This window comes from Poromitra crassiceps (genome assembly GCF_964638095.1).
Source record: "Poromitra crassiceps genome assembly, chromosome: 6".
NCBI classification, from domain to species: domain Eukaryota; kingdom Metazoa; phylum Chordata; class Actinopteri; order Beryciformes; family Melamphaidae; genus Poromitra; species Poromitra crassiceps.
The window spans coordinates 25,373,791-25,386,260 of NC_139627.1; the positions used below are offsets into that span (position 1 = coordinate 25,373,791).

The following is a 12,470-nucleotide window of genomic DNA, read 5'->3' on the forward strand; positions in this document are numbered from 1 at the left end:
GATGCTAACTCATCCTTACCATAAACAGATAAGAAAATAGCCATCCATTCTCAGTCAATGTTGCCTTTGTCAGTCCTGAAGGAACTGAATCTGCAGGTGATGAGATGTAAGTAGTGTCGAGCACTGGCCAGGAGAGAGACCAGCTCATCACACCACAGTCCGGTCAAGCTGACATATCTTTCTCAATTCATTAGATTTTCAATAAGAAAGCTTAAGATATTGATGAATTACAATTCATATATGCCAATGTTTCTGAAACATCTAACTAAGTAATATCTAACTAACTCGCCCCTCGTCAAATTGCATCCCCTCCCCATTGTATGTGCAGGCCCATCAATTATACATTCCATGTCTTTCAGACACAATGGTTCATTTGGTTAATGATTAATTCTGCTCAATTGGATGTAATCATTGTATTGTACAGATATAATTTATTGTTTACACATGCAGCATTGTGTGGCCCTTTCTTTAAAGGAACAGTTCACTCCACAATGAAAATTATGGCATTATCTATTCAGTTAGTCGTAACTCAGTCCAAGTTACGACCACCAAACACAGTGACTTAGCCCCATAGTTCCATGTCAGCCTTCTCCCAAACAATTTCGGAGAAATGAGGCTGGTTGGTGAGTTACAAAAACAGTGTTTTGCATCCAAACGAATGCACTGTGAGTCTCAGGTCTAGATTTATAGTACCTCATTATTACATTTACATTACATTACATTACAAAAGCTGACGCTTTTATCCAAAGCGACTTACAATACAGTAGACTGTACATTTTGTCAACAGTAGTGCAATCAACATGCAACAGTCTTCAGCACCTTTTTTTTAGTGTAGCGTAAGGTTAGTTCAAGAAGGGTCCAGGTGTAGCCTGAAGAGGTGTGTTCTTAGTCTCCAGACTCTCCACTGAAAGATGGGCAGTGATTTGGCCATCCTGACAGAAGGAGCTCGTCCCACCATCGTGGCACCAGGGACGAGAAGAGTCGCGATTGGGATGAGTGACTTTTAAGCCCACGTAGCGATGGAGGGGCGAGGTGATCTGCAAGGGTGGAGGATCGGAGGGAGGCGAGGTTTGGAACCTGCCATAGATTGCAGATAGGGGGGTGCAGTCTGTTGTACTGCCCTGTAGGCCAGTACCAGTGTCTTGAATTTGATGTGTGCCGACTGCCAAGATGGGAAGCCAGTGAAGGGACCGGAAGGGGGCAGTGACGTGAGAGAATTTAGGTTGGTTAAACACATATGGGTCACAGGTAGCCCCTTTCGCGACTCTTCCGGCTATAATAATTAATAATAATTAATAATTAATCTCCTCCAGAGTCCCTTATCCGCCCATAGACTTCCATGCCACTCTCATGCCCAAGCTGTCTAAATCAGCGATACACACGTATTTACAAGTGTCACAGAAACATTTCAAAGCCACCTACCAGAGCAGAAGGTTTCATTGCTTCTCAACGGCGGGGTTTGAAAGCTCAATGCTGCTAATAAATGCCTCTTTTTATCCACATTCTGTGCTGGTGATATTCTTTTTTTGCAAATGCCAAGATAGCCAGACAGAATGATTGGTATATTCAAGTAGGTGGCTTTGAAATTTTTCTGCATAGCGCTGATTTAGACAGCTTTGGTGTGAGAGTGGCATGGAAGTCTATGGGTGGATAAGGGACTCTGGAGGAGATGAATTATTAATTATTATAGCCAGAAGAGTTTGCGAAAGTGGCTAGGTCACGGACAGCAGCATTCTGAATGAGCTGCAACGGTCTGATGGCATTATGTATTATTATATGTAGAGAAACAATAACTTCTTCATGTAGCCTAGTAAAGAAAAGCACAGCTAGCTCAACAGGATCTAGTGATACTAAGGGTGTTTTCACACTGGCGCCCATGTACCGTCCCCGAGCACACTTGTCCCTAAATTGACCCCAGTTTCGGAACATTTGATGAGTGTGAACGTTGCGTTCCGTTCCGTTCCATTCCGTTCCCGCGACCGGGCACGCAACAGGTATCCGTGACAGGATCCACTTGAAAAGGTGGTCTGGGGAGCGCTTTGGCGTGCCCGGGCACGGAGTGTGAATACCAACCGTTCCGAACCACATAGACAACACGGAGCAAGGATACACTGCAGGCATAGTTGATGGCACAAGTGCACTCTGTTTCGTTTTCCGAGCGTGGAAGAAATGTTGTAATGTGAAAGCTGACCAGCGGGGGAGGGGGGGGGGGGCAATCGTTCCCAGGTGCGGAACAGAACGGAACGGAACGGAACAAAAGCAATCGTTCCCAATGAGAAAGCACCAAGGTGAATCTAACCCTTTTGGATTCAAAGTGCAATATGGATACAATACACATGGATTATGCTGCAAAACCTGCTGTGAGAAAATGTATGGTCATTTTATGCCTTTTTTTGTAACGCTGTTTTGTACCCTGTTCACGAAATTGTTTGGGAGAAGGCTAACATGGAACTGCAGTAGCTAATGGCTGTGTGTTTGGTCAACACATTCTCACCCCCCAACTTATCAAATACTGATGTTTGGTCAGGACCCCTTGTTGGCGTCACTTTTTAACACACTGGGTGCCCCTTTTTCCCCATTTTACCATGCCACAAGACCATAGCTGTATTATGGTTATAGGCAACTAAAATAACTTGGTTAAGCTTAGAGAAATGGTTTGATTTCCACTGACGTGCAGAGTAGATACTGACATAATTTGGAGGGAAGTTATCTTCCTTTAATTTGAAAGAGATATCCAAAACAACACACACTGCTTTATCCTACCTGTGGTCCATGTGTCCTGGTCTCTCATCTGTCCACTGTATGAGCCTCAGTCAGTGCTACAGTATCAAGCTACAGCTGTATGAGCCTCAGTCAGTGCTACAGTATCAAGCTACAGCTGTATGAGCCTCAGTCAGTGCTACAGTATCAAGCTACAGCTGTATGAGCCTCAGTCAGTGCTACCAAGCTACAGCTGTATGAGCCTTAGTCAGTGCTACCAAGCTACAGCTGTATGAGCCTTAGTCAGTGCTACAGTACCAAGCTACAGCTGTATGAGCCTCAGTCAGTGCTACAGTACCAAGCTACAGCTGTATGAGCCTCAGTCAGTGCTACAGTATCAAGCTACAGCTGTATGAGCCTCAGTCAGTGCTACCAAGCTACAGCTGTATGAGCCTTAGTCAGTGCTACCAAGCTACAGCTGTATGAGCCTCAGTCAGTGCTACAGTACCAAGCTACAGCTGTATGAGCCTCAGTCAGTGCTACAGTACCAAGCTACAGCTGTATGAGCCTCAGTCGGTGCTACCAAGCTACAGCTGTATGAGCCTCAGTCAGTGCTACAGTATCAAGCTACAGCTGTATGAGCCTCAGTCAGTGCTACCAAGCTACAGCTGTTTGAGCCTCAGTCAGTGCTACAGTATCAAGCTACAGCTGTATGAGCCTCAGTCAGTGCTACAGTACCAAGCTACAGCTGTATGAGCCTCAGTCGGTGCTACCAAGCTACAGCTGTATGAGCCTCAGTCAGTGCTACAGTATCAAGCTACAGCTGTATGAGCCTCAGTCAGTGCTACCAAGCTACAGCTGTATGAGCCTCAGTCAGTGCTACAGTATCAAGCTACAGCTGTATGAGCCTCAGTCAGTGCTACAGTACCAAGCTACAGCTGTATGAGCCTCAGTCGGTGCTACCAAGCTACAGCTGTATGAGCCTCAGTCAGTGCTACCAAGCTACAGCTGTATGAGCCTTAGTCAGTGCTACCTACAGCTGTATGAGCCTCAGTCAGTGCTACCAAGCTACAGCTGTATGTGCCTCAGTCAGTGCTACCTACAGCTGTATGAGCCTCAGTCGGTAATACCAAGCTACAGCTGTTTGAGCCTCAGTCAGTGCTACCAAGCTACAGCTGTATGTGCCTCAGTCAGTGCTACCAAGCTACAGCTGTATGTGCCTCAGTCAGTGCTACCAAGCTACAGCTGTATGTGCCTCAGTCAGTGCTACCAAGCTACAGCTGTATAAGTCTTAGTCAGTGCTACCAAGCTACAGCTATATGAGCCTCAGTCAGTGCTACCTACAGCTGTATGAGCCTCAGTCGGTAATACCAAGCTACAGCTGTTTGAGCCTCAGTCAGTGCTACCAAGCTACATAAACGGCTTGTTTTGTCTTGATCCTCCCTCCTCCTCCCTGTTCACCCCAAAGTCGAGCAGATCGTCGCCGTTTTCACCGCCGCCACCAGGCAAAAGGCATGGGACCATTTCTCAAAAGCACAGCGCAAGAACATAGACATTTGGCGCAAGCAGTGCGAGGTTGGTATACTTTTACTCCCCCCCCCCCCCCCCCCCCAACCCATGCAGAATAAAATGTTGGCCGTTTATGATTCCGCAAACCCTGGATACGTGACATTCAACGTTCGTGAACCAAAAATCCGTTTCAACATTTCAAATTAACTGACGTTTTCCAACGTAAATTTGAACATCTGTTAATTTGAAAATGGCAAGAGTGAGAAGAGTTTCCAGTTAATTTGAAAACTTTACGCAAGTAAAACAACTTGGTTAAAGACCCCCTCCAGTCAGAGTTTCTACCTGTTTAAAGGGGTAGTTCAGTTTTTTTGTGGGGTTGAATGAGGTACTTCCATACAGTCAGTGTACTATGTAGTGTAGAATGCAGCCGGCACGGACCCAGTTTGGAGAGATGGAGACTGCTTCAGGCATGTAGTGTGGTGTGTATGGTGTGTAGACTTTGCTCTCTGGTGAGAAAGGGAAGTGTTTACGTCCTCCATCCACCCCAACCTACTGGCCACCGTGCTATTTCAATAGCAGAGTCTATGACATGTATAACATTGATGTAGCCTACACGTATCTAGAAATGTTGTAATGCAATGGTTCATACATTATTTACATTCAATATCCGTGTGTTGCAGAAACTTAAAAACTGCCAACATTTTATTCGGGCAACCAGGCTGTCTTTTTTCTTCTTCTTTTTTTAGTCCCCTGAGAAGGTTAACAGACAGTCTTGTAGGAGTTGATATACAAGTGCCTGCTGTTCTCAGTACCCTTGTTGTTTTTCTGGATGCTGCGCCCTCACAGACAGACAGACAGACAGACAGACAGACAGACAGACAGACAGACAGACTGAGTCTTTCCCTCCAGTTCCCATGTAAAGCACCATCTGACCTCCTCTATCGTCCTCTAAAATGTGAGGTGCTGCTATGGCAACAGGGTTAAGGCTCCGATCAATTATTCAGCCAGAGTCAAATCCAGATAAAGGGAATGAACATGAGAAAAGGAAGTGTTTTTTTAAAGGACCCTGTTGCTATAGACTGGTTGAAACAATTCACAGGAGCTCACATTCTGTTTCACTCTACGTACAGAATCAGTCTAGACTTCCAGCCGTCCACAGTATTCACTGGGTGGGGTACTTGCCGTGACAGACAACTCCTTCAGCCAATCAGCGTTGGATCCAGTAGAATCCAAATCCAGTTGGAAGAATGTCGAAAACGTCTTTTCCGCCGAGAAACTCCTCTGGAGCACACTCTTGTTCTTGTTTAATTGTTGTTATTGTCTATTTCTGCAATAACGGCACTTACGGTTGTGTTTACGAATGTTAAAGATGAACTGACCCCAACAGAATCCAAGTGGCGCGTGGGTCAGAGACGTTTCAGACTGAAAACAAATCTTGTCTGAGATGACAGAGGGTTGAGAGGCGGGCCATAAGCATGTCAATTATTTGATTTGACAATTCTGGGGACTTGATTTGGCGTTGGCCAATCCTGCCGTGTTCTACCCCCAAATTGAGTGGGATTCAGCGTGTTGTGGCACTACGGATCCACAGAGTGAGAGTACCAGGCAGCCGGCTGCTTCCGTGTGGAGCGGAGCGGACAATCCGATGCATGAGTGCCGCCTGTTCGCCTGGAATCTCTGAGGGGCAAACCCTTACGTTAACATTATCCTGGAATGCGAGTTTAACGAGCCAGTTACATTTCTTTGCATTCTTAGACATTCCCGTTTGTATGTTGTATGTTGGCCAAGTTATTAGTTTGTTTATGGGCTAGAAATTCTGCCAGGTTACAGACACTAGGCGCCATTTTCTCCTTCATTTGGAGGAGAAAATTCTCCTGAAATGAAGATTGATTGACAGCTGCCATGTGATAATATGAATGATTGGTTGAAATGGGGTAGAAATTGTAGTGCAATGTGACGTCAGCAAACTGTAGATTACTGTTATGAATGAAATCTTGAAAAATGAACTTTTGATGTGAAATAGTGAGAAAAACTAAAGAAATTCAGGTTTTTTTTCATACATTATTAACTCATTGAGTGCCAATGACGACAATCGTCGTCAATTCAAATAGTAACGTAGAGTGCCAATGACGACGATTGTCGTCAATTGCGTTTTTTGACGGTGGGACGTGGATCAAAGCCTGATGCATCTCCTGTGAAAGTATGGGGGATGTCGAATGTGTAGAAGCTATTTTACGGACCCATTAGGTGGCGACAGTGCTCTCCAGATTAGAGAAAGGTGAGGAAAAACAGCAGAAGAAGCCCCGTGATGAAACGAAAACCGATGAGAGCCAGAGCCAGAGCCGTATAGATTGCTCTGGCTGGAGCTAACGTTAGCTGTGAACAGCAGTCAATCCGCTCCCACAACTGAGCCCCTCTGTCTCTGCTGCATAGTTTCTCCACACGATTAGCCGCCAGAAAAGCAGCACCCGACGCCGAAGGGCCAAACCATTCTCAGCAGTCCGGTTTGGCTTTTCGGTGTCGCGCTGGGAGCCGGCGCACAAAAACGGAGCGCTCCGAAAATAGACGCTGGGTGCGTGTTAGGCGAAAAAGAGGGGGGTGGGGCACGCAGGGCACCACACAACTACACCACGTCACTACATCAGAAAATATTAGCTTCAGAGTCAGTGAATGTGCTTGAAATGCTTCATTTCACAAAAGGCTGATTATCTCAGCTTCTAATTTGAAACGTCTGTTTTTAGTGAAAACAACCTATCTTCTCCGGCTGATAACTAAAGAACGGAAAATGGTATCAATAAACTTTTTTTGCTGATGATACAATAGAGTCTCCTCGTTCTTTGTGCGTGTTCGGTGTTTACATAGTAATATCACACAATATTCTGTGGGCCTCGAGAAATCACTGAAAACGCTCTGAAACTCTGGCACTGGGAGCATCCGTTTTCCAAAAGTGGCTGGCACTCAATGAGTTAAATAGGTGCACTGAATACCCAGGTATTTGAACTAAAACATTTTTTTTTAGTTCAGCTCGACTTTAACGTTACTGCTCTACCCTGATTGGCCCGGTTACATTCTAATTTCAGGAAATCGCTGTGGGCATGTTGGACTCCAGAGCCAAACAGAATGTGAGGTCATGTGATCAGGATGTTTTTACCAGGCTACCCTGTTGCTCCTCAGGTAGTCTCTCAAGCCAGACTGTCTCTTCTACATTCTTCGAATGCACCAGAGACAGTCTGTACTTCAAGCCCACTGAGCCTAGTCAAAGGAAGTTGGAAGGAAAAAACGCTTCAGACCAGAGGAAGTTCGAACCGATGCAGGTGATTGGGGAAATATGAGCGGATGGGACATCCCCCCTATCATCACTCATTATTTTCCCTGAGTTTCCTTTTCCGTTTTGGCCAACTTCCTCCTCTACGAAGTACAGACGGGTAGGTGGAAGCATTTGAAAATTGCGGGAGCCAACGCGGATTATAGTTTTGTCTGTCTGTGGAGGCCAAAATCAATATAATGTGACGAATGAGCTATGAGTGCACCACCATCTGAGTCAAGTCAGTATCACAACATATAACATTTTCTGTCCAAAAAGAGGTAAGAGGCAGAGGCAGTGATTGGTGAACATCACACAGATTAGCTTGTCTCTAGGATGCAACAGTACCATTGTGAAACCTGTATAGCATTCTTGGTAAGTCTACATGTTAGCCATATCTCTCCAGCAAGAACATTCATTTTGATAACTGTATGAAAACATGCTGCATATTTTCCTCTGTCAAAATGAGAATTATTCTCTCAGCATTGTAGAGTGAAATCACAATTGGGAAATATAGAGGTAATGAATATGGCAGTCATAAGGAAATGTGATTATCCCACAGCCAGCAGGAGGGCTGAGGCTCTCTGCTGATAAACTGGAGCATCTTTAAGAATATTAACTTTATCTGTGCAACTGGGAAGACTGCGATGTGATGAGATTAAGGCAGTGATTTTTAAAGCCATGGCAAAAGAACTGGGATTGGCAATTTGAGAGTCGGCAGTTTAAAAATTCAGATAAAACGTAGATCAGCACATTTAGTTGGAAAATACCACAAAGCGTATTTGCCAATAGCTGAGAGAGTACATTATTTACGCCACAAGCCAGAAATAGCTGGCTCTTTTAAGTCGGGCTCGCTGCTTATTCTGTGGACAGAGACTCAGGCCTCTTATGTCTCTCTTCAAACTCAGGATGGTAAATGGTTGGATTTTTGTTTGTTTGTTTGTTTGTTTGCACTATAGTAACAGTCCAACAATGTCAAATGAAAGATGAGAAGGCACAATGGTATTATCTCTCTTCAAACTCAGGCACTGTCCTGTTTGAACTCCTAAGTGCATGAGAGCAGTGGGGATCAGGCATCTAGCCCAGCTGCTGTGCTATATATAAGGAAGAGGGCAGATTCTGACTTCCAGTCGACTATATTTTAGTTGAAAAGTGGATTTACAGTCAATGGAAACCTCTCACTAAAGGAAGAAAAGCACTCATGGCGTTTTTCAAATACCAACACATACAAATGATCAAATGATTCATCCAACCATGCATCTGGCTTCTAAATTAGTTTGATTTAAAATGTCACCAGATTATTAAAACAGCTGTTTATCATAAGGTTTCCAGAACTGCAGTGCCCACTGACCTACTTCAACACGACTTGAAAAGGTGATAAAATGAGTAAGCAGGGGAGTTAGCTGATCTAGACTGCCAACGTCATGCCCTCTTCTGCGTTCAGCGTTCATGTTTCCATACATTTCGTAAAATGCTTATAAAAATCATTTCAAGAGATTTCAAGAGAGCAATCGCCGCTTCTGGATTATTAATACATGTACCAGGACGTACGTCATTTCCTGAGCCAACTCCTTTCTCTTAATGACAGCCATCAAAATAAGAATAGATATATAATACATATAAAATCATAACATCCTATCTGAGAGGGAGAGTAGGGAACTGTCACACTGATGACATCACTGATGACGTCATCCGTCATCTGGATGCCTGGCAAATGTTGCCAGGCAGCTGGCTGCCGGCCACTGATGATGTCATTTGTCCTCAGCATTGAGTGTCAATCAGCCTTCTGAGTGATGTCACTCAAGCAATTGTGATGTCATCAATGATGTCATCAGTGAGTAATGTCATCAGTGATGTCATCTGTGAGTGATGTCACTCGAGCAGGGCCGGCCCTAGCCATCTGGGGGCCCTAAGCAGGATATAGATCAGGGGCCCCCTCCCAGGGGCGGGGGTTTGGGGGCATCCGCGCTGGAAGTACTTTTAAGTAGGGGGTGCTGTAAGGAGGGGACTCTCGGTGCTGCCCGCTAGGGCAGCGCCGAAGAAAATTTGACGTTTTTGGACTTTTAGCCATATTTAGAAGAATATTTAAAACAAACAAACATGACAATGACGCTCGTTTGTAGCCCTATCAGTGTCAAGCAAGCGTGTAGAACCCAGCAGCCATAGGGGTTGCCAGGTCAGTTAAACCAGGGGTTCCCAACCTTTTTTGTGCCAAGGACCGGTAGATACATGCAGGACCGGTTGTCAATTTTAATGGTTTTAGTTACATATATATTTACTCACCAGGTGGCGACAAAAGGTAAATATCAGCCTTTTGTGTTGTATGTAGCCTACAGTATTTATGTTTTTGTTTAAACTACAAACATAAATAAACGTCAACCTATGTTTTAACTACCACACACAGCCTATAATATTATAGCCTATGTTTATTTAAAAAAAAAAAAAAAAAAAAAAAAAAAAAAAAAATTGGGGGGGCCCCCCCAACTCCCGGGGCCCTAGGCAGCCGCTTGGTTCGCATTATGGGCGGGCCGGCCCTGCACTCGAGCATCTTGAGGGTTGTCAGTCAGTCAGCCTTCCTTCCGACCTTCAGACAGAGCCAGATGTAGCCAGCTGCCTAGCAAAAATATATATATATTTTTTTCTTAATCTGTTTTATTTATTAGTTTTGGTCCGAGTGAAATGTTTACGAAATAAACGAAAAATGTATGTTGGATTAAATCCCTTGGTTTGCATGCTGAATGCAGAAGAGCGTGGCTTTGGCACTCTATACATTTAGGTGGACTGTAGGGCAGACCAGCACTCTAAAGAAAATATGAGTGGAGTACCTAGCCTGGGTAAACCCAGCCTCCACGTGACCTCTATGTGCTATCAGTTACAAAGAAACTTATGCTACAGGCATAGCCTGTGACATCACGCTGAAGGCTGGGTTTACCCAGGCTATCGAGTACCCCCCCATGTGAAGCGCTTTGAGTAGCAAAAGCACTATATAAATGCAATCAATTATTATCATTATTATCATTATTATTATTGTTATGATTATTTACCATTATTATTTCCCAATGCATTAGTGAAATACAGATACCACTCCTGCAGAGCGCCATAAAAACATCTAGCTAGGAGCATCAACAGATATGCATCAATTATCACAAGGCCTTAATGACTGGAAGCCGATTTAGCTGCAGGACCAAAACAACCTCAAGCTCATACTGTAGTTTAAAAATTCAGCCAATAAATGTAACTCTTTAAAATGTGTTATTGTAACTTACTGCTCTCTGTGTGTCTTGTGGCTGTGATGCTCTAGGAGTTGAGGAACGCCCACAGTGAGGAGATCATGGGCATCCGGCGGGAGGAGGAGATGGAGATGTCAGATGATGACTCGGACCAGAGTCCCTGTAAGAAGACGCGCATGGAGGAAAGCGGTACGATGGAGCATGTGCAAATACCACTATCAATTAGAGATACACCAATACTGTTACTGATATTGGATACCGTCCAATACTGATTCAAATAGCTGGATCATGTACCGGTGACAATGGGCCGAAATGGTATCGGATATCATTATTTTAATGAATAATAATTCAGTAGTATATACAATATATATGTACTGTAAGCACGTGAGATGCCTAGTATATATATATATATATATATATATATATATATATATATATATATATATATATATATATATATACTGTATATATATATATATATATATATATATAGGGAGAGTTGTATTAGCAGATGATTCCTCTGATACATGTACAGCCAGCCGCCAGCCGCTTCTTTTCACCTGACAGCGGGGAGTTTCACTCACAAGACGTAGCGCGTGGGAGGATCACGCTATTCCCCCAGCTCATATTTACAGACGTAGGTCATACATGTATTTGGAACACAGATACATGCCAATACTAAGATGTATCTGGTATCCCAGTATAATTATGTCCTCATGATGTAGCCTATATTGAGTGCATATTTGACCAGACATGGCACATTTCAATCAGGAGAGACTAGAGACCAGTGAATGAATCAAATAATATGTGTTACAATAGCAATGCATTACAGAAAGTATGATGAGAATTAGGTATTGTTAATAGTCTTTGGCGCATAGACAACAGGGAGATATAGGCTTCTTTCTCACTGGGAACGATTGCTTTCGTTCCCTTCTGTTCCGCACTCTGGAACGATTGCATCCCCGCCCCTCTCCCCCGCTGGTCAGCTTTCACATTACAGCATTTCTTCCCTGCTTGGAAACGGAACAGAGTGCACTTGCATCATCAACTATGCCTGGAGTTGATCGTCGTTGATCGTGAACTGAGGAGGTGTAAAGTGCAGAATATAGTCTTCCTGATTTAACCTTTATTTAACCAGGCAAGTCATTAAGAACAGATTCTTATTTACAATGGAAGAGAACTTCGTTAGAACGTTAGAACTTCATATCAACAAAACTCTGAATATTCATCAGATTCTCTAGAGAATTTCAGAGATATCCAATGCTAATATTTCTGGATCCTTTCACCTATCATCTGCTTCGTACGGTGCCAAGCGTCAAATCATTAAAATCTTATTTCCCCATCTTTCTTTGAAGGTGAGAGGCAGCGGTAACAGGGAAATCCTAAATGATACTGCTGTAAGTGCAATCTGATGGAGATGTGACTGTTAGAAAGTTTCTTGCGTATGGATCCCTCAGCATGTCATGAGCAGCGACGTATACAAATCTGGCTTCCAGTGTGCAAATTGAAGTCTGCACTTTCGCTGCAGCGCAAAGCTCAAAGCTTAGAAAGTTAAACCAATAATGTGCCGGCCGGTCTAAAAGCTTTGTGAAAGCCTGCGCGCTGAGTGAAAAATAGCAATGCATTCAATTCCTCCAAGTGCCATTTCGACTTGATAACATAACGATTGTTTTCTGACACTGTGTATTCACCGTGCACTGTCTCGCCAGCTGGTGCGCATCCATCTC

The 12,470-nt window shown here is 43.9% G+C and overlaps 1 protein-coding gene across 1 annotated transcript in view; it reads left to right on the forward strand.

The window, feature by feature from the left end:
- Positions 1 to 12,470, forward strand: part of enox1 (ecto-NOX disulfide-thiol exchanger 1) — a gene marked incomplete at its 3' end in the record, with an annotated part of 59,226 nt that overhangs the window by 20,473 nt on the left and 26,283 nt on the right. Inside the window, exons 6-7 of the mRNA XM_083638613.1 lie at positions 4,169 to 4,275; positions 10,815 to 10,932. Of these exons, the coding sequence (XP_083494739.1) occupies positions 4,169 to 4,275; positions 10,815 to 10,932 (225 nt within the window). The remainder of the gene's footprint in view (positions 1 to 4,168; positions 4,276 to 10,814; positions 10,933 to 12,470) is intronic.